This window comes from Salvelinus alpinus, chromosome 12, assembly GCF_045679555.1.
Source record: "Salvelinus alpinus chromosome 12, SLU_Salpinus.1, whole genome shotgun sequence".
Lineage (NCBI taxonomy): Eukaryota > Metazoa > Chordata > Actinopteri > Salmoniformes > Salmonidae > Salvelinus > Salvelinus alpinus.
This window is the reverse complement of record NC_092097.1, coordinates 56,922,761-56,941,545: the sequence shown is the minus strand read 5'-3', so window position 1 is coordinate 56,941,545 and position 18,785 is coordinate 56,922,761. Positions and strand designations below refer to the sequence as shown.

The 18,785-nt window shown below is 44.1% G+C and overlaps 1 protein-coding gene across 4 annotated transcripts in view; it reads right to left on the bottom strand.

Moving 5' to 3' along the window:
* Window positions 1–368: 368 nt before the first annotated feature.
* Window positions 369–18,785, bottom strand: part of LOC139536400 (homeodomain-interacting protein kinase 1-like) — a 51,366-nt gene continuing 32,949 nt past the window's right edge. For 2 of the 4 annotated variants that reach the window (XM_071336906.1, XM_071336908.1), the window contains 6 exons: window positions 14,824–14,978; window positions 14,362–14,505; window positions 13,967–14,140; window positions 11,087–11,283; window positions 6,032–6,150; window positions 369–5,794 (listed from right to left, as the gene is read on the bottom strand). In XM_071336906.1, the coding sequence (XP_071193007.1) occupies window positions 5,357–5,794; window positions 6,032–6,150; window positions 11,087–11,283; window positions 13,967–14,140; window positions 14,362–14,505; window positions 14,824–14,978 (1,227 nt within the window). In that variant the 3' untranslated portion in view covers window positions 369–5,356. Of the gene's footprint in view, window positions 5,795–6,031; window positions 6,151–11,086; window positions 11,284–13,966; window positions 14,141–14,361; window positions 14,506–14,823; window positions 14,982–18,785 lie in introns of all 4 variants that reach the window. The other 2 variants (XM_071336905.1, XM_071336907.1) reach the window with 1 other exon arrangement.

Here is an 18,785-nt window from a genome sequence, read left to right as displayed (position 1 = left end):
GGACAAGTTAAGGTAGTCCCTCCCCATTGACGTCCATTTTGGTTTCTATTGAAAATGGTTTATGGCGAGATCTTCCTGGTAACAGGAGATCTGCTGTGGCAGGTTGGAGGTTCACGGTCAAGTTGAGTTGTTGTGGAAACACTGTGACAGGATGAAGACCTGTGTGTAAAATTAATTCAAACATAAATCATTTAGTAAGTTACTATATACTGTATGTAAAACATAGGTCTATTTCCTTTCAGTTTAAACTAAATGTTTGCGTTCACTATCAATATGAGAAGTTTAGCTAACTATTGAATTAATGATAGCCTGACACCAAAGCCTGTTAACTATGATTAGCGTTGCTTAGAGTCAAGAGACAAGACACATGGACTTCTGGGTAATTTATTTGAAAACAGTGATTGGGTTGATTTGATGTTGACATTATCCTCACCAATAACCTGATTACTAAATGCATTGTGCAACATAATGACAAAGACAAGACAGTACAGTATCAAGAAAAAAGACCAGAGAGTGTTTTTGAAAACAATAAACTCCACCCAGGTGAAGATATTCTGACGTTCTCTGCAGAACCATTAAAATGATCCCTTTAAACAGCAGTAAGAACCTTCAGTCCCAATAGAACACTGGGAGAGTTCCGTCCGAGTCTGATAATGTACTTCTATCTAAAACCACAGGTGACAAAATGAACCAAATCGTTTTCAGTAGGTCAGTTTAAGTTGTAAAGCAGTTTCCTGGCTGATCGATGAGCGATGTGACTTTCCATCGTTCAGCCTCATTATTACAGTCCAAACAAACATTAAAACGCCCAGTTTGTCATGTGAAGACCTGGGTTCAATTACTATTTGAAATCATTTCAAGTACTTTAAACTGAATGTGCCTGTTGCAATTGAAGCAATAGAATGTCACAATAGTATTTTAAACCAGGTCTGGTGGTGTGAAGACTAGAGCGTGACTGTCTCCCTACATCATTACCAGGCTGTGTACATCATTACCAGGCTGTGACAGAATAGTCTACATCATTACCAGGCTGTGACAGAATAGTCTACATCATTACCAGGCGGTGAAAGAATAGTCTACATCGTTACCAGGCGGTGACAGAATAGTCTACATCGTTACCAAGCGGTGACAGAATAGTCTACATCGTTACCAGGCTGTGACAGAATAGTCTACATCGTTACCAGGCTGTGACAGAATAGTCTACATCGTTACCAGGCTGTGACAGAATAGTCTACATCGTTACCAGGCTGTGACAGAATACACTACATCGTTACCAGGCTGTGACAGAATATACTACATCGTTACCAGGCTGTGACAGAATAGTCTACATCGTTACCAGGCTGTGACAGAATAGACTACATCGTTACCAGGCTGTGACAGAATAGTCTACATCGTTACCAGGCTGTGACAGAATAGTCTACATCGTTACCAGGCTGTGACAGAATAGTCTACATCGTTACCAGGCTGTGACAGAATAGTCTACATCGTTACCAGGCTGTGACAGAATAGTCTACATCGTTACCAGGCTGTGACAGAATAGTCTACATCGTTACCAGGCTGTGACAGAATAGTCTACATCGTTACCAGGCTGTGACAGAATACACTACATCGTTACCAGGCTGTGACAGAATACACTACATCGTTACCAGGCTGTGACAGAATAGTCTACATCGTTACCAGGCTGTGACAGAATAGACTACATCGTTACCAGGCTGTGACAGAATAGTCTACATCGTTACCAGGCTGTGACAGAATAGTCTACATCGTTACCAGGCTGTGACAGAATAGTCTACATCGTTACCAGGCTGTGACAGAATAGTCTACATCGTTACCAGGCTGTGACAAATAGTCTACATCGTTACCAGGCTGTGACAGAATAGTCTACATCGTTACCAGGCTGTGACAGAATAGCCTACATCGTTACCAGGCTGTGACAGAATAGCCTACATCGTTACCAGGCTGTGACAGAATAGACTACATCGTTACCAGGCTGTGACAGAATAGTCTACATCGTTACCAGGCTGTGACAGAATAGTCTACATCGTTACCAGGCTGTGACAGAATAGTCTACATCGTTACCAGGCTGTGACAAATAGTCTACATCGTTACCAGGCTGTGACAGAATAGTCTACATCGTTACCAGGCTGTGACAGAATAGTCTACATCGTTACCAGGCTGTGACAGAATAGTCTACATCGTTACCAGGCTGTGACAGAATAGCCTACATCGTTACCAGGCTGTGACAGAATAGAATACATCGTTACCAGGCTGTGACAGAATAGTCTACATCGTTACCAGGCTGTGACAGAACAGACTACATCATTACCAGGCTGTGACAGAATAGACTACATCATTACCAGGCTGTGACAGAATAGTCTACATCATTACCAGGCTGTGACAGAATAGTCTACATCGTTACCAGGCTATGACAGAATAGACTACATCATTACCAGGCTGTGACAGAACAGACTACATCGTTACCAGGCTGTGACAGAATACACTATGTCGTTACCAGGCTGTGACAGAATAGTCTACATCGTTACCAGGCTGTGACAGAATAGTCTACATACAACATACTCATGATTTAAATGAAATGATCCATCGCATCAGTGTCAAACAACCATACATTTCTGTCTCCCTCTCCTTCCATTCAAACGTCTTACCATCCATCCCGTGCGGCACGAGCCACCAACAAGACCGTCTTGTGTGACGGCTCACATTAACGACAAAACATAATTTAAACTCACAATAGAGAAGGTTTAGAACTTAGAACATGTAGAACTATAAACACAGGTGTTTAGGCTATATGTAAAACAATATAATACAACTATTATCAGACCATATTATGGATGTCACTGGATTAGTTTGGGTTATATAAGGGTACTAAAGACACAAGGATCACCGTTAGAAGTTATTTAGGTTAGCATATAGCTAGCATCTCTAGCTAGTTAGCCAGCCATGCTAAAGACACACAAATCACCTTTAGGTAAACTAGAAGATTCCAACCGTATACGCTCTGCTATATGGTTGGAAAGGGCTTTTGTTGAGATTAAGACACTGGTGAGCTGTTTTCGTCCTCATGCTAGCCAGCATGTGGCTACTGCTAGCTAGCATGAGGACGAAAACGGAATCACCTTAAGTGCTTTGTTTAAATGAGCAAGTAGCTAGCATCTCTCTAGCTAGCCTGCCATGCTAAAGATACTTGGATCACCTTTAGACCAGCCTTGGGTAGCTAAAAGCTAGCATCTCTCTAGCTAGAGTTAGGCTACAAGGGTCTCCTGTAGGTTTTCTTTAGATTAGCTAGCATATCTAGCTAATTAGCTAGCAGTAGCATCTCCCTAGCTAGGTGTGCCGTCTCTCTAGCTACGCCTTTCTAGCCTCTCCTACATTGTCTGACGTCAGATAGCGCTGACGGCCGTCTGCACTCGGGTTGAGGGACGGGCGTCGCGTAGGAGTGACGCCATTTGACGTGAGACAATGAGCTCTCCTATTGCAAGGAGACACAGCTAGGGCCTATTCAGGAGGCTGCAACGCTACAGGTAGCTCACAGACCAGCATAGCTGTTATATACTGTACATTTATGCCATGTAGAACACAGACTCGTGTCATATTCCTACATTTCATATGGAAGTGCATTTCATATGCCTCCTGATCCTTACATTTCATATGGTATAGAAACACGTTTTGTATCTCCAGTATTCTGTGTTTCAGTTCACTGACTGGTCCCCTAGAGGAGACTAGTGCCCTTTAAAACACAAAGCCTTTTAAATAAACACAATTTATAATATATATGATATTAAAAACCAGAACGCCTCAATCTACATCCAATTAAAACAGGGATAAAACAAAACAATTATACTTTTTCTACTGGGAAAAATAACAGTACAATATCACATAATAATATTACAAAAGGTCAGAAAGCTGTTAAACCAGTTTGAGGTGAACCACTGCTTAACAGAAAGCTGTTAAACCAGTTTGAGGTGAACCACTGCTTAACAGAAAGCTGTTAAACCAGTTTGAGGTGAACCACTGCTTAACAGAAAGCTGTTAAACCAGTTTGAGGTGAACCACTGCTTAACAGAAAGCTGTTAAACCAGTTTGAGGTGAACCACTGCTTAACAGAAAGCTGTTAAACCAGTTTGAGGTGAACCACTGCTTAACAGAAAGCTGTTAAACCAGTTTGAGGTGAACCACTGCTTAACAGTAAATAAAATGCAGTAGTGCAAATGCAGTAGGTACCCCCCCCACCCCTTTCCATAGCCCTCCCGGATTCATCCACAAGGTGAAGTGGGGGGGGTCTTATTGCCCCTTCAGAGTGTGTGTGTGTGTGAGGGCCATAGTCCTACACATTATTGCTCCCCCCCCCGCCCCATCTCTAGCCCCAGTATCATGACATCATCAGTAGGTATACTGCTCTACCATAGCCACGTTCAGTTGCAAAACGTTGTCCCAACGTTGCAGATAAAAAAATGTCATGAATAGTGTCGACGTGATCTAGAGCTGGGCGATAAGGACAAAAAAAAATCCACATCGGGATAAATGACCTGAATTGATTGGATAAATAGAAAGAAGCCTATATAACAATCTACACCACCATATGGTTTTAATATCCTTTAAAGGCCCAGTGTTGTCTAAAACGTTTTTTTCCCCATGTGTGGTTGGAATAATACTGTGAAATTGTTTTTAAAAAAAAAAAAAAAAAATATGATGCCCTTTAAATGTAAAAACTGTTTGAAAAGACCGTCTGAAATGTCCTGTTTTGGTGGGATGGAGTTCTGAGCGTGTCTGGTGACGTCACCAGGCGGTTAATTAGTTAATAGACCAATAAGAAAGAGTTCCAAAACTCTCTGCCAATAACAGCTAGTTTTCAGTTTCCCCTCCCCACTCAGACCACTCCCAGACAGCCCTAGCAAAACTCTTACTTGAGAAATTGCTCTTTGCTATTTAGCTTTCTGTTTATTTTTGATTATTTCAATTGAAAACAATCACAGTAAGGTACTTAATTCTTACACAGAAATGACTTGATATTGAGATAAAAACGGCAGCATTGGGCCTTTAAACTACTACTACTTTGACGATTGTAGCCATCAATTGTTCTATTAACAATCACCCATATTAGTAAACTTATTTCATTTCAAACTTCACGTTTCTCTAGTAGAGGCTACTTATTGTAATGAATGATATTAACAAAATGTCTGCGATAAGTGATCGGTATAGTCGGTGTCGATCATTTTTGGTTTATCATCCCAGCTCTAATTTGATCTGCAATTCACAGACATGTTTGTTCTACATAGGATGTTTTTCTATCTGAACGTTCCAAAACGTTGCATTGCTGCTGAAAGCGGCCCACGTCTCATCATAAGTAAGGGTACTGTCCCAACCGTCGAGGGCTGAGCTGGTATGCGCTGTAGGCTTCAGCCCGGGGCCTCACACTAATGTATGGGGGCCCAGCAGTAAACTGGTGCTGATAGGTTGCAGGAAGCCCCACCCCATGGATCATCCCTGACCCCACCGAAGACTCCTTCCTGGTCCCTGCGTCACTCCGGGCCAACCCAGAGGCTCCGTAAGAGACAGTGGGAGGGGCATAGGTGGAAGGGGTGGGGTGGCCACGCACCAGGAACTGTTCCATGGCCTGAGAGGCGGAGGCGGGGAAGGTGTAGAGGCTGGGGGCGGAGCTTAGGGAGGGCGCTTCCTGAAAGGTGTAGTGGGAAGCGGGGCTAGGGGGGTAGGTTGCCTGGCGACGCAGGTTGCCGTGGGAACGGTCCTGAGACGAGGATGAGACTACAGGCTGTACCTGGAGAAAGAGAGGCAGGCAGACAGACAGACTGCATCAGAACATGTCTTTTGCCAAATATCTCAATGAAAATAAACTGTATAAACAAAGGAAACATTTTACATCACTGTTTAAAAATTAAAATAGACAATCAACTGTTCTACACAATACATTTCTATCTGAATGTTCTGTAACATGTCACAGTGGCCTGGGGCACACCTGCTAGTAAGAGAGGATACTATTGGCTGGCCGACTCACCTGGCTGAGGTTGAGAGGATGTGATTGGCTGGGGACTAGCTTATGGCGGTCGCTGTTGTCACCACTACAGGGCTGTCGATTGGCCCGCTTGGGCTTGATGTAGGAGCTCTGGAGTTGCCCTGGAAACCAACCAGGAAGAGACAGAAAGACATGGTTAGAAATACAGCTTTCAACGAAAACACTCAAAACTGGTTTTAAAGCATTCTGTGCCTCTGTACACTGTATTTGTGATTCTAAACTGTACAGAGGTGTGGGTATGTCCTAGTGTTGTCAAGATACCAGAATTTTGACTTTGATACTGATACCAGGTTTAGTACCACAATACTCGATACCATCACAATACCAAAACAATACTAAGGCAAAAAAAAGGCATTTGAAGCAGACAGTCAGCTACTGCTCTGTTCAATCGTTGGGCAACTGTTGAGTTCAATATAACATTTGCATTTTACTTTAACATTTAAAACCGCAAGCATTAATGAATGAATTATACAATCAATTTGACCTAGTTCTTTTAAAACCAATTTAGCAACATAACGGTAATAATTTATTTGAATGGTAAATCTCTATTGATAAACTGGGTAAATCAAGATGTAGCCTAGGAGTGTGTGCATACATTGAGTTATTGAGCTTGTTTTTGGCTGATTTCATGGGGCTACAGATGACAGACAATCTGTTTCCTTCATGCAGCTACAGATGACAGACAATCTGTTTCCTTCATGCAGCTACAGATGACAGACAATCTGTTTCCTTCATGCAGCTACAGATGACAGACAATCTGTTTCCTTCATGGGGCTACAGATGACAGACAATCTGTTTCCTTCATGCAGCTACAGATGACAGACAATCTGTTTCCTTCATGGGGCTACAGATGACAGACAATCTGTTTCCTTCACGGGGCTACAGATGACAGACAATCTGTTTCCTTCACGGGGCTACAGATGACAGACAATCTGTTTCCTTCATGGGGCTACAGATGACAGACAATCTGTTTCCTTCATGGGGCTACAGATGACAGACAATCTGTTTCCTTCACGGGGCTACAGATGACAGACAATCTGTTTCCTTCACGGGGCTACAGATGACAGACAATCTGTTTCCTTCACGGGGCTACAGATGACAGACAATCTGTTTCCTTCATGGGGCTACAGATGACAGACAATCTGTTTCCTTCATGGGGCTACAGATGACAAACAATCTGTTTCCTTCATGCAGCTACAGATGACAAACAATCTGTTTCCTTCATGCAGCTACAGATGACAGACAATCTGTTTCCTTCATGGGGCTACAGATGACAGACAATCTGTTTCCTTCATGGGGCTACAGATGACAGACAATCTGTTTCCTTCACGGGGCTACAGATGACAGACAATCTGTTTCCTTCATGGGGCTACAGATGACAAACAATCTGTTTCCTTCATGCAGCTACAGATGACAGACAATCTGTTTCCTTCATGGGGCTACAGATGAAAAACAATCTGTTTCCTTCACGGGGCTACAGATGACAGACAATCTGTTTCCTTCACGGGGCTACAGATGACAGACAATCTGTTTCCTTCATGGGGCTACAGATGACAGACAATCTGTTTCCTTCACGGGGCTACAGATGACAGACAATCTGTTTCCTTCACGGGGCTACAGATGACAGACAATCTGTTTCCTTCATGCGGCTACAGATGACAGACAATCTGTTTCCTTCACGGGGCTACAGATGACAGACAATCTGTTTCCTTCATGGGGCTACAGATGACAAACAATCTGTTTCCTTCATGCAGCTACAGATGACAGACAATCTGTTTCCTTCACGGGGCTACAGATGACAGACAATCTGTTTCCTTCATGCAGCTACAGATGACAGACAATCTGTTTCCTTCATGGGGCTACAGATGACAGACAATCTGTTTCCTTCATGGGGCTACAGATGACAGACAATCTGTTTCCTTCACGGGGATACAGATGACAGACAATCTGTTTCCTTCACGGGGATACAGATGACAAACAATCTGTTTCCTTCATGCAGCTACAGATGAAAAACAATCTGTTTCCTTCACGGGGATACAGATGACAGACAATCTGTTTCCTTCACGGGGCTACAGATGACAAACAATCTGTTTCCTTCATGCAGCTACAGATGACAAACAATCTGTTTCCTTCATGCAGCTACAGATGAAAAACAATCTGTTTCCTTCATGCGGCTACAGATGACAAACAATCTGTTTCCTTCACGGGGCTACAGATGACAGACAATCTGTTTCCTTCATGGGGCTACAGATGACAGACAATCTGTTTCCTTCATGCAGCTACAGATGACAGACAATCTGTTTCCTTCATGCAGCTACAGATGACAGACAATCTGTTTCCTTCATGGGGCTACAGATGACAGACAATCTGTTTCCTTCATGCAGCTACAGATGACAAACAATCTGTTTCCTTCATGCGGCTACAGATGACAGACAATCTGTTTCCTTCATGGGGCTACAGATGACAGACAATCTGTTTCCTTCATGGGGCTACAGATGACAAACAATCTGTTTCCTTCACGGGGCTACAGATGACAGACAATCTGTTTCCTTCATGCAGCTACAGATGACAGACAATCTGTTTCCTTCATGCAGCTACAGATGACAGACAATCTGTTTCCTTCATGGGGCTACAGATGACAGACAATCTGTTTCCTTCATGGGGCTACAGATGACAGACAATCTGTTTCCTTCATGGGGCTACAGATGACAGACAATCTGTTTCCTTCACGGGGATACAGATGAAAAACAATCTGTTTCCTTCATGGGGCTACAGATGACAGACAATCTGTTTCCTTCACGGGGCTACAGATGACAAACAATCTGTTTCCTTCATGGGGCTACAGATGACAGACAATCTGTTTCCTTCACGGGGCTACAGATGACAGACAATCTGTTTCCTTCATGCAGCTACAGATGACAGACAATCTGTTTCCTTCACGGGGCTACAGATGACAGACAATCTGTTTCCTTCACGGGGATACAGATGACAAACAATCTGTTTCCTTCATGCGGCTACAGATGACAGACAATCTGTTTCCTTCACGGGGCTACAGATGACAGACAATCTGTTTCCTTCATGGGGCTACAGATGACAGACAATCTGTTTCCTTCATGGGGCTACAGATGACAGACAATCTGTTTCCTTCATGCAGCTACAGATGACAGAAAATCTGTTTCCTTCATGCAGCTACAGATGACAGACAATCTGTTTCCTTCATGCAGCTACAGATGACAGACAATCTGTTTCCTTCATGCAGCTACAGATGACAGACAATCTGTTTCCTTCATGGGGCTACAGATGACAAACAATCTGTTTCCTTCATGCAGCTACAGATGACAGACAATCTGTTTCCTTCACGGGGCTACAGATGACAGACAATCTGTTTCCTTCACGGGGCTACAGATGACAGACAATCTGTTTCCTTCATGGGGCTACAGATGACAAACAATCTGTTTCCTTCATGCAGCTACAGATGAAAAACAATCTGTTTCCTTCATGCAGCTACAGATGAAAAACAATCTGTTTCCTTCATGCAGCTACAGATGAAAAACAATCTGTTTCCTTCCATTTGGGACTTATTTTATTGTACCGATCAACAACATTTGCATAATAGTAGCTTCTGTGCGTTCTCTTTAACCAACATCATCTCTTTAATGACATCATTTACGAGGCAGTCAATTCGCTGAGGCAATAGATCATTATTGTGAGAGACGTGAGAGAGAAACTGAATAAGTGAATGAATAAAGTTGTTGGGGCAATCAGCTTTAAAATGAGCATATTTTACATTATGGTTTGCATATCACAAACAAAGTACAAGGGTAGCGAATTGATGTTATCTTTAGCTTTCAGCTAGCAGGGAAAGTTAGCCTACAAAGATGGAAGCTAGCGGTATCTTCTTCCATTGTAAAGTGTTGTAGCCTGTAGGGACATTGTTTTGCGAACAGTAATGAACAGTTTCTACATGCAGCGTAACATTATTCAAATGTGTTAACTTCTGGGCAGCATGAGTGGGGAGCTAACATGGTACAGTCCAGACTCCCAGGCTAGCAGTGAGTTAGTGGAGCTAACATGGTACAGTCCAGACTCCCAGGCTAGCAGTGAGTTAGTGGAGCTAACATGATGCAGCACAGACTCCCAGGCTAGCAGTGAGTTAGTGGAGCTAACATGATGCAGCCCAGACTCCCAGGCTAGCAGTGAGTTAGTGGAGCTAACATGGTACAGCCCAGACTCCCAGGCTAGCAGTGAGTTAGTGGAGCTAACATGGTACAGCCCAGACTCCCAGGCTAGCAGTGAGTTAGTGGAGCTAACATGATGCAACCCAGACTCCCAGTGCAGGCTAGCAGTGAGTTAGTGGAGCTAACATGATGCAGCCCAGACTCTCAGTACAGGCTAGCAGTGAGTTAGTGGAGCTAACATGGTACAGCCCAGACTCCCAGTGCAGACTAGCAGTGAGTTAGTGGAGCTAACATGGTACAGCCCAGACTCCCAGTGCAGGCTAGCAGTGAGTTAGTGGAGCTAACATGATGCAGCCCAGACTCTCAGTACAGGCTAGCAGTGAGTTAGTGGAGCTAACATGGTACAGCCCAGACTCCCAGTGCAGGCTAGCAGTGAGTTAGTGGAGCTAACATGATGCAGCCCAGACTCCCAGGCTAGCAGTGAGTTAGTGGAGCTAACATGGTACAGCCCAGACTCCCAGGCTAGCAGTGAGTTAGTGGAGCTAACATGGTACAGCCCAGACTCCCAGGCTAGCAGTGAGTTAGTGGAGCTAACATGATGCAACCCAGACTCCCAGGCTAGCAGTGAGTTAGTGGAGCTAACATGATGCAGCCCAGACTCCCAGTGCAGACTAGCAGCAAGTTAGTGGATCAGGCAAGTTGCGCTTGATCCCTGTGACACATCTACCGAAAGCAACACATTCTATTACCGAACCATTTTTCATGATCTAGTATCGAAAAAGTACATAACTTTCGGTATACCGTGTAACACTAGTATGTCCTGTGTGTGTGTGTGTTAGACGAGTGTGAGCCATCTCACCCGTCTCAGTAGGCTGGGTCTTGACAGATGGTGCCACCACGGCCAGTGACCTGCCCATAGACGTCCCCCCTCCCCGGAGGTGTGTGAGAGTGCTGGAGCCGGCGAGGAGGCGGGGGGTGAGGGGGCTGGCCGTGGAGGAGTCAGAGTCGTGGACCGTCAAACAGCTGATCACGTTAGTCCTCTGAGCCGGACCACAGCTGTTAAACAGACGAACACAGAGATTCATACATTTAGAGACATACATTAAGAGATACAGTACCAGTCAAAAGTTTGGACACACCTACTAATTCAAGGGTTTTTCTTTATTTTACTATTTTCTACATTGTAGAATAATAGTGAAGACATCAAAACTATGAAATAACACATATGGAATCATGTAGTAATCAAAATATATTTTATATTTGAGATTCTTCAAAGTAGCCACTCTTTGCCTTGATGACAGCTTTGCACACTCTTGGCATTCTCTTAACCAACTTCACCTGGAATGCTTTTCCAACAGTCTTCAAGGAGTTCCCACAAATGCTGAGCACTTGTTGGCTGCTTTTCCTTCACTCTGCGGTCCAACTCATCCCAAACCATCTCAACTGGGTTGAGTTTGGGTAATTTGTGGAGGCCAGGTCATCTGATGCAGCACTCCATCTCTCTCCTTCTTAGTCAAATAGCTGTTACACAGCCTGGAGGTGTGTTGAGTCATTGTCCTGTTGAAAAACAAATGATAGTCCCACTAAGCGCAAACCAGATGGGATGGCATATCGCTGCAGAATGCTGTGGTAGCCATGCTGGTTTAGTGTGCCTTGAATTCTAAATAAATCACGGACAGTGTCACCAGCAAAGCACCCCCACTCCTCCTCCTCCATGCTTCATGGTGGGATCCACACATGCGGAGATCATCCGTTCACCTAATCTGCGTCTCACAAAGACACGGCAGTTGGAACCACAAATCTCTAATTTGTCCTCATCAGACCAGAGGACTGATTTCCACTGGTCTAATGTTCATTGCTCATGTTTCTTGGCCCAAGCAAGTCTCTTCTTATTGGTGTCCTTTAGAAGTGGTTTCTTTGCAGCAATTCGACCATGAAGGTCTGATTCACACAGTCCCCTCTGAACAGTTGATGTTGAGATGTGTCTGTTACTTGAACTCCGTGAAGCATTTATTTGGGCTGGTAACTCTAATGAACGTATCCTCTGGCTCTTCCTTTCAGTCAGTTTCATCATAGCGCTTGATGATTCTTGCAACTGCACTTGAAGAAACTTTCAAAGTTCTTGAAATGTTCCGGATTGACTAACCTTCATGTCTTAAAGTAATGATGGACTGTCATTTCTCTTTGCTTATTTGAGCTTTTCTTGCCATAATAATTCTTTTTTTCTATTGAACCTTTATGTAACTAGGCAAGTCAGTTAAGAACAAATTCTTATTTACAATGAAGGACTAACCCAGACGACGCTGGGCTAATTGTACGCCGCCCTATTGGACTCCCAATCCCGGCCGGTTGTGATACAGCCTGGATGGCTTCGGGTAGAAGCTGTTGAGGAGCCTTTTGGTCCTAGACTTGGCGCTCCGGTACAGCAGAGAAAACAATCTATAACTTGGGTGACTGGCGTCTGACAATTTAATGGGTTTTCCTCTGACACCGCCTATTATATAGGTCCTGGATGGCAGGAAGCTTGGCCCCAGTGATGTACTGGGCCGTTCGCACTACCCTCTGTAGCACCTTACAGTCAGATGCCGAGCAGTTGCCATACCAGGCGGTGATGCAACCTGTCAGGATGCTCTCGATGATGCAGCTGTAGAACCTTTTGAGGATCTGGGGACCCATGCCAAATCTTTTCAGTCTCCTGAGAGGGAAAAGGTTTTGTCGTGCCCTCTTCACGACTGTCTTGGTATGTTTGGACCATGATAGTTTGTTGGTGATGTGGACACCAAGGAACTTGAAACTCTCAACCCGCTCCACTGCAGCCCCGTCTATGTTAATGAGGGCCTGTTCGGCCCCCCTTTTCCTGTAGTCCACGATCATCTCCTTTTGTCTTGATCACGTTGAGGGAGAGGTTGTTGTCCTGGCACCACACTGCCAGGTCTCTGATCTCCCTATAGGCTGTCTCTTCGTCGTTGGTGATCAGGCCCACCATTGTTGTGTCGTCAGCAAACTTAATGATGGTGTTGGAGTCGTGTTTGGCCATGCAGTCGTGGGTGAACAGGGAATACAGGAGGGGACTAAGTACACACCCCTGAGGGGCTCCAGTGTTGAGGATCAGCGTGGCAGACGTATTACCTCAAATACCTCGACTAACCGGTGCCCCGCACAATGACTCTGTACCGGTACCCCCTGTATATAGCCTTGATATTGTTATTTTACTGCTGCTCTTTAATTTTTGGGGGGTATTTTTTCTTAAAACAGCATTGTTGGTTAAGGGCTTGTAAATAAGCATTTCACCTGTTGTATTCGGCGCATGTGACAAATTTGACAATGTAGAAAATAGTAAAAATAAAGAAAAACCCTGGAATGAGTAGGTGTGTCCAAACTTTTGACTGGTACTGTACATTAGACACATACATTAGATTCATAGCAACAACAGAAATAAAGATGGTAGATGGTGGTGGATAGGATGATCAATTCTAGTCCATTCAGATCAGATTTACATCTGTTTTAGGAAAACTTTAATAATTGTTTTACCATCATTTGTGGATGACCTATGCTCCTCACTGAATTAAAGGGTTTAATTCAAGTTAAGTCAGTGAAATTGTTGCATATCAACAGAGATTAGTTAGGCTCGATGATAGTTTTGATAGGCTATCATCTGCAAACCATCTATAAAGGAACTGTCCACAATAAACCAACAGTCGTTTGTGATTGGAGAACACACACAGGAATATGACCTCACCTGGCGGGGTGGAACTTCCTCTCGTCTTCCTCATCTGAGTCGCTGTGGATGGTGATGACGCTGACCGCCGGGCTGGGCGTGTCTGAGATGATGATTGGCTGAGAGAGAGCTGCCACACTGCAGGTGGGCGGAGTCAGCATGGCGTTGGTGAGCAGCGGCACACCAGACACACCCCTGGATACACACACGCAGGGATAAGAAACGTACTTAGGTACACACTAGTTGATAACTGTTACTATATAGTTGATTGTAACTAGTTGATAACTGTAACTAGTTGATAACTGTAACTAGTTGATAACTGTAACTATATAGTTGATAACTGTAACTAGTTAATAACTGTTATTAGTTGTTGTGCCACGATCTATCCATAGCCTTTCTCTTCCAGTCAGTTGTACCTGGTGGTTCTGTTGTTGCCGCGACGACCCTTGGCCCTCTTCCCCGCTCCGCTCCTCTCCTGCTGTGACCTCTGGGTGGCCTGACCCCGGCTAGGGTCAAAGGTCGATTGACTCTGCTGCAGTACTCCCCTGTACTGAGACCCCCTACACACACCACACACACATCTGAGTACCCCTGCTTTTCTTCAGACCTGGGTTTCAAATACTGTTTCTGTGCCTGTGAGTTTGCCTGGCTTAAATCAACCAATAGAAAAGTCCCAAAACCGCAAACCCCACCCATCTGGCACTCCAGGCAGAGAAGTAAACGCTCAAAGTTTTTTAATATTTTTGTTTCTCTTTTTCTGGGATAGTTACACCCTGACATGATCTGGGTAATAATCCTATTGATGGACTGACTTCTGTTCCCTTATATAAAGAGGTCTATTCTGACAGACAGCTATGTAACCATGGTGATAACCATACCTCCAGCTGTTTGTGTGCTGGGCTGTGTCCGGAAGGAGCGTCTCTACGGGAGACTCCGCGACAACCGTCTGGTGGGAGGAGCCGTGGATGGCCACGCCAGGAACCTGCTGCCATGACGACGGGATGAGGATCTGCTGGGTGCCGGCGGGCCAAGCCTGCTACAGAGAACACACACACACATAAACACACAAAAACCAGTTAGCATTCATTCCAGTGTATACAGTGGGGAGAACAAGTATTTGATACACTGCCGATTTTGCAGGTTTTCCTACTTACAAAGCATGTAGAGGTCTGTAATTTTTATCATAGGTACACTTCAACTGTGAGAGACGGAATCTAAAACAAAAATCCAGAAAATCACATTGTATGATTTTTAAGTAATTAATTCGCATTTTATTGCATGACATAAGTATTTGATCACCTACCAACCAGTAAGAATTCCGGCTCTCACAGACCTGTTAGTTTTTCTTTAAGAAGCCCTCCTGTTCTCCACTCATTACCTGTATTAACTGCACCTGTTTGAACTCGTTACCTGTATAAAAGACACCTGTCCACCCACTCAATCAAACAGACTCCAACCTCTCCACAATGGCCAAGACCAGAGAGCTGTGTAAGGACATCAGGGATAAAATTGTAGACCTGCACAAGGCTGGGATGGGCTACAGGACAATAGGTAAGCAGCTTGGTGAGAAGGCAACAACTGTTGGCGCAATTATTAGAAAATGGAAGAAGTTCAAGATGACGGTCAATCACCCTCGGTCTGGGGCTCCATGCAAGATCTCACCTCGTGGGGCATCAATGATCATGAGGAAGGTGAGGGATCAGCCCAGAACTACACGGCAGGACCTGGTCAATGACCTGAAGAGAGCTGGGACCACAGTCTCAAAGAAAACCATTAGTAACACACTACGCCGTCATGGATTAAAATCCTGCAGCGCACGCAAGGTCCCCCTGCTCAAGCCAGCGCATGTCCAGGCCCGTCTGAAGTTTGCCAATGACCATCTGGATGATCCAGAGGAGGAATTGGAGAAGGTCATGTGGTCTGATGAGACAAAAATATAGCTTTTTGGTCTAAACTCCACTCGCCGTGTTTGGAGGAAGAAGAAGGATTAGTACAACCCCAAGAACACCATCCTAACCGTGAAGCTTGGAGGTGGAAACATCATTCTTTGGGGATGCTTTTCTGCAAAGGGGACAGGACGACTGCACCGTATTGAGGGGAGGATGGATGGGGCCATGCATCGCGAGATCTTGGCCAACAACCTCCTTCCCTCAGTAAGAGCATTGAAGATAGGTCGTGGCTGGGTCTTCCAGCATGACAACGACCCGAAACACACAGCCAGGGCAACTAAGGAGTGGCTCCGTAAGAAGCATCTCAAGGTCCTGGAGTGGCCTAGCCAGTCTCCAGACCTGAACCCAATAGAAAATCTTTGGAGGGAGCTGAAAGTCCGTATTGCCCAGCGACAGCCCCGAAACCTGAAGGATCTGGAGAAGGTCTGTATGGAGGAGTGGGCCAAAATCCCTGCTGCAGTGTGTGCAAACCTGGTCAAGAACTACAGGAAACGTATGATCTCTGTAATTGCAAACAAAGGTTTCTGTACCAAATATTAAGTTCTGCTTTTCTGATGTATCAAATACTTATGTCATGCAATAAAATGCAAATTAATTACTTAAAAATCATACAATGTGATTTTCTGGATTTTTGTTTTAGATTCCGTCTCTCACAGTTGAAGTGTACCTGTGATAAAAATTACAGACCTCTACATGCTTTGTAAGTAGGAAAACCTGCAAAATCGGCAGTGTATCAAATACTTGTTCTCCCCACTGTATCTGTAATATCACATGAAAGCAGTGCCTGGTCAGAATTGTCCAGAAGAGCCGATGAGTCAACCTGGAGCTAGTAATCAATGTCAGGAAGAGGGATGAATATTTTACAAATGTTTCATCCCGAGAATAAATCACTTTTCTCCCAGGTAACCCAGTATTTCCCGCCAAAACTGTAAGTGTCCTTGGAAAAGCTTTATAAAGCATATAAATTGGCCTATATCTGTATTTGATTAGAGCTTTGATTGAAAATTCTAGCCTGATTTTATGATCTCTACATTAACAACATTTAAAGGAAATCCAAGACCAAACGATTATGCCGTTATCTAAGACGTATATAATATATATGTAGGCCGTCATTGTAAATAAGAATTTGTTCTTAACTCACTTGCTTAGTTAAATAAATAAAAAACGCACAACAGAAAATCCAATATAATATAGTTATGTGGTTGTAGAGTAGTGGTCTGAGGGAACACACTTAATGTGTTGTGAAAAGTGTTTTGAAATGTAATGTAGTAATATTTTAAATTATATATAAGTTCCTTAATGTTGATGGACCCCAGGAAGAGTAGCTGCTGCCTTGGCAGGAACTAATGGGGATCCTTAATAAACCCCAGGGAGAGTAGCTGCTGCCTTGACAGGAACTAATGGGGATCCATAATAAACCCCAGGAAGAGTAGCTGCTGCCTTGGCAGGAACTAATGAGGATTCATAATAAACCCCAGGAAGAGTAGCTGCTGTCTTGGCAGGAACTAATGGGGATCCATAATAAACCCCAGGAAGAGTAGCTGCTGCCTTGGCAGGAACTAATGGGGATCCATAATAATTTCCAATACCAGACTCTTATGATTGCTAAATACTGCACAATTTAAACACCAATCCCCCTTCCCCAAAACACGTGTAAATATTGGACGATAAACTGTGCCTTCCTGTATTATACTGATGCTCAAATGTTTATTATTTTCTTCTGAGACATTTACTTTATGTTGGTATTCTTATATTTTTTATTATTTGTTGTTGTTGCATCGTCCAGAAGGAATCTGTATGTAAGCATTTGGTTGGACGATGCATAGCATGCCTATCCTGTACATACGACTAATAAAACTTAAAACTTAGAGGTGAGTTAGTTACTGATTAGGCAAAGAGAGAGAGAGAGACACAGAGACAGAGCGAGACGGACAGAGAGAGACAGAGAGAGAGAGACGGAGAGACAGAAAGAGAGACGGACAGAGACAGAGAGAGACGGACAGAGAAAGAGACGGAGAGAGAGAGAGAGAGACGGAGCTATATGGCTGCTGACTAGCTCTCCACATCACCGATGTCATGGGAGTCTGGGAGCTGATAAACTGGACAACTACATCCAACAAGAAAGGAAGGACGGAGGGATACACTAACTAGAACCTTCTCCTGATCGCGGTGCCAATACCGTTGAGCTGAAAGGAAAGGCGAAGAATGGGTCGAGCTGTTAAGGAAAGATGTGTCTTAGCCGGTGTCTCCTTTAGGGAAAAGAGATGAGGAAGGAGGGGGGAGAGGGGGAACAAGCAACCACAGGAGGCTTCAAGTAAAGTGAAGACAGGCTTCTGTGCTGAGGACATCATGCCTCCATGTCCTCAGCACAGTAGAACTACAGAAAGGAGGGGAAGAGGGTGTGTGTAGGCGCCACCGCACTGCAAGAGAGAGGAAATGACAGACTGAGAAAAAGGAAACGGGGACAGAGAGAGTAAAAGGTAAGAGACAGAGATAATCAGAGTAGAGACAGAGAATGAGGTAAGAGACAGAGATAATCAGAGTAGAGACAGGGATAATCAGAGTAGAGACAGAGATAATCAGAGTAGAGACAGGGAAAGAGGTAAGAGACAGAGATAATCAGAGTAGAGACAGAGATAATCAGAGTAGAGAAAGAGGTAAGAGACAGGGATAATCAGAGTAGAGAAAGAGGTAAGAGACAGAGATAATCAGAGTAGAGACAGAGAAAGAGGTAAGAGACAGGGATAATCAGAGTAGAGCCAGAGAAAGAGGTAAGACACAGGGATAATCAGAGAACGAGGTAAGAGACAGAGATAATCAGAATAGACAGAGAACGAGGTAAGAGACAGAGATAATCAGAGTAGAGACAGAGAAAGAGGGAAGAGACAGGG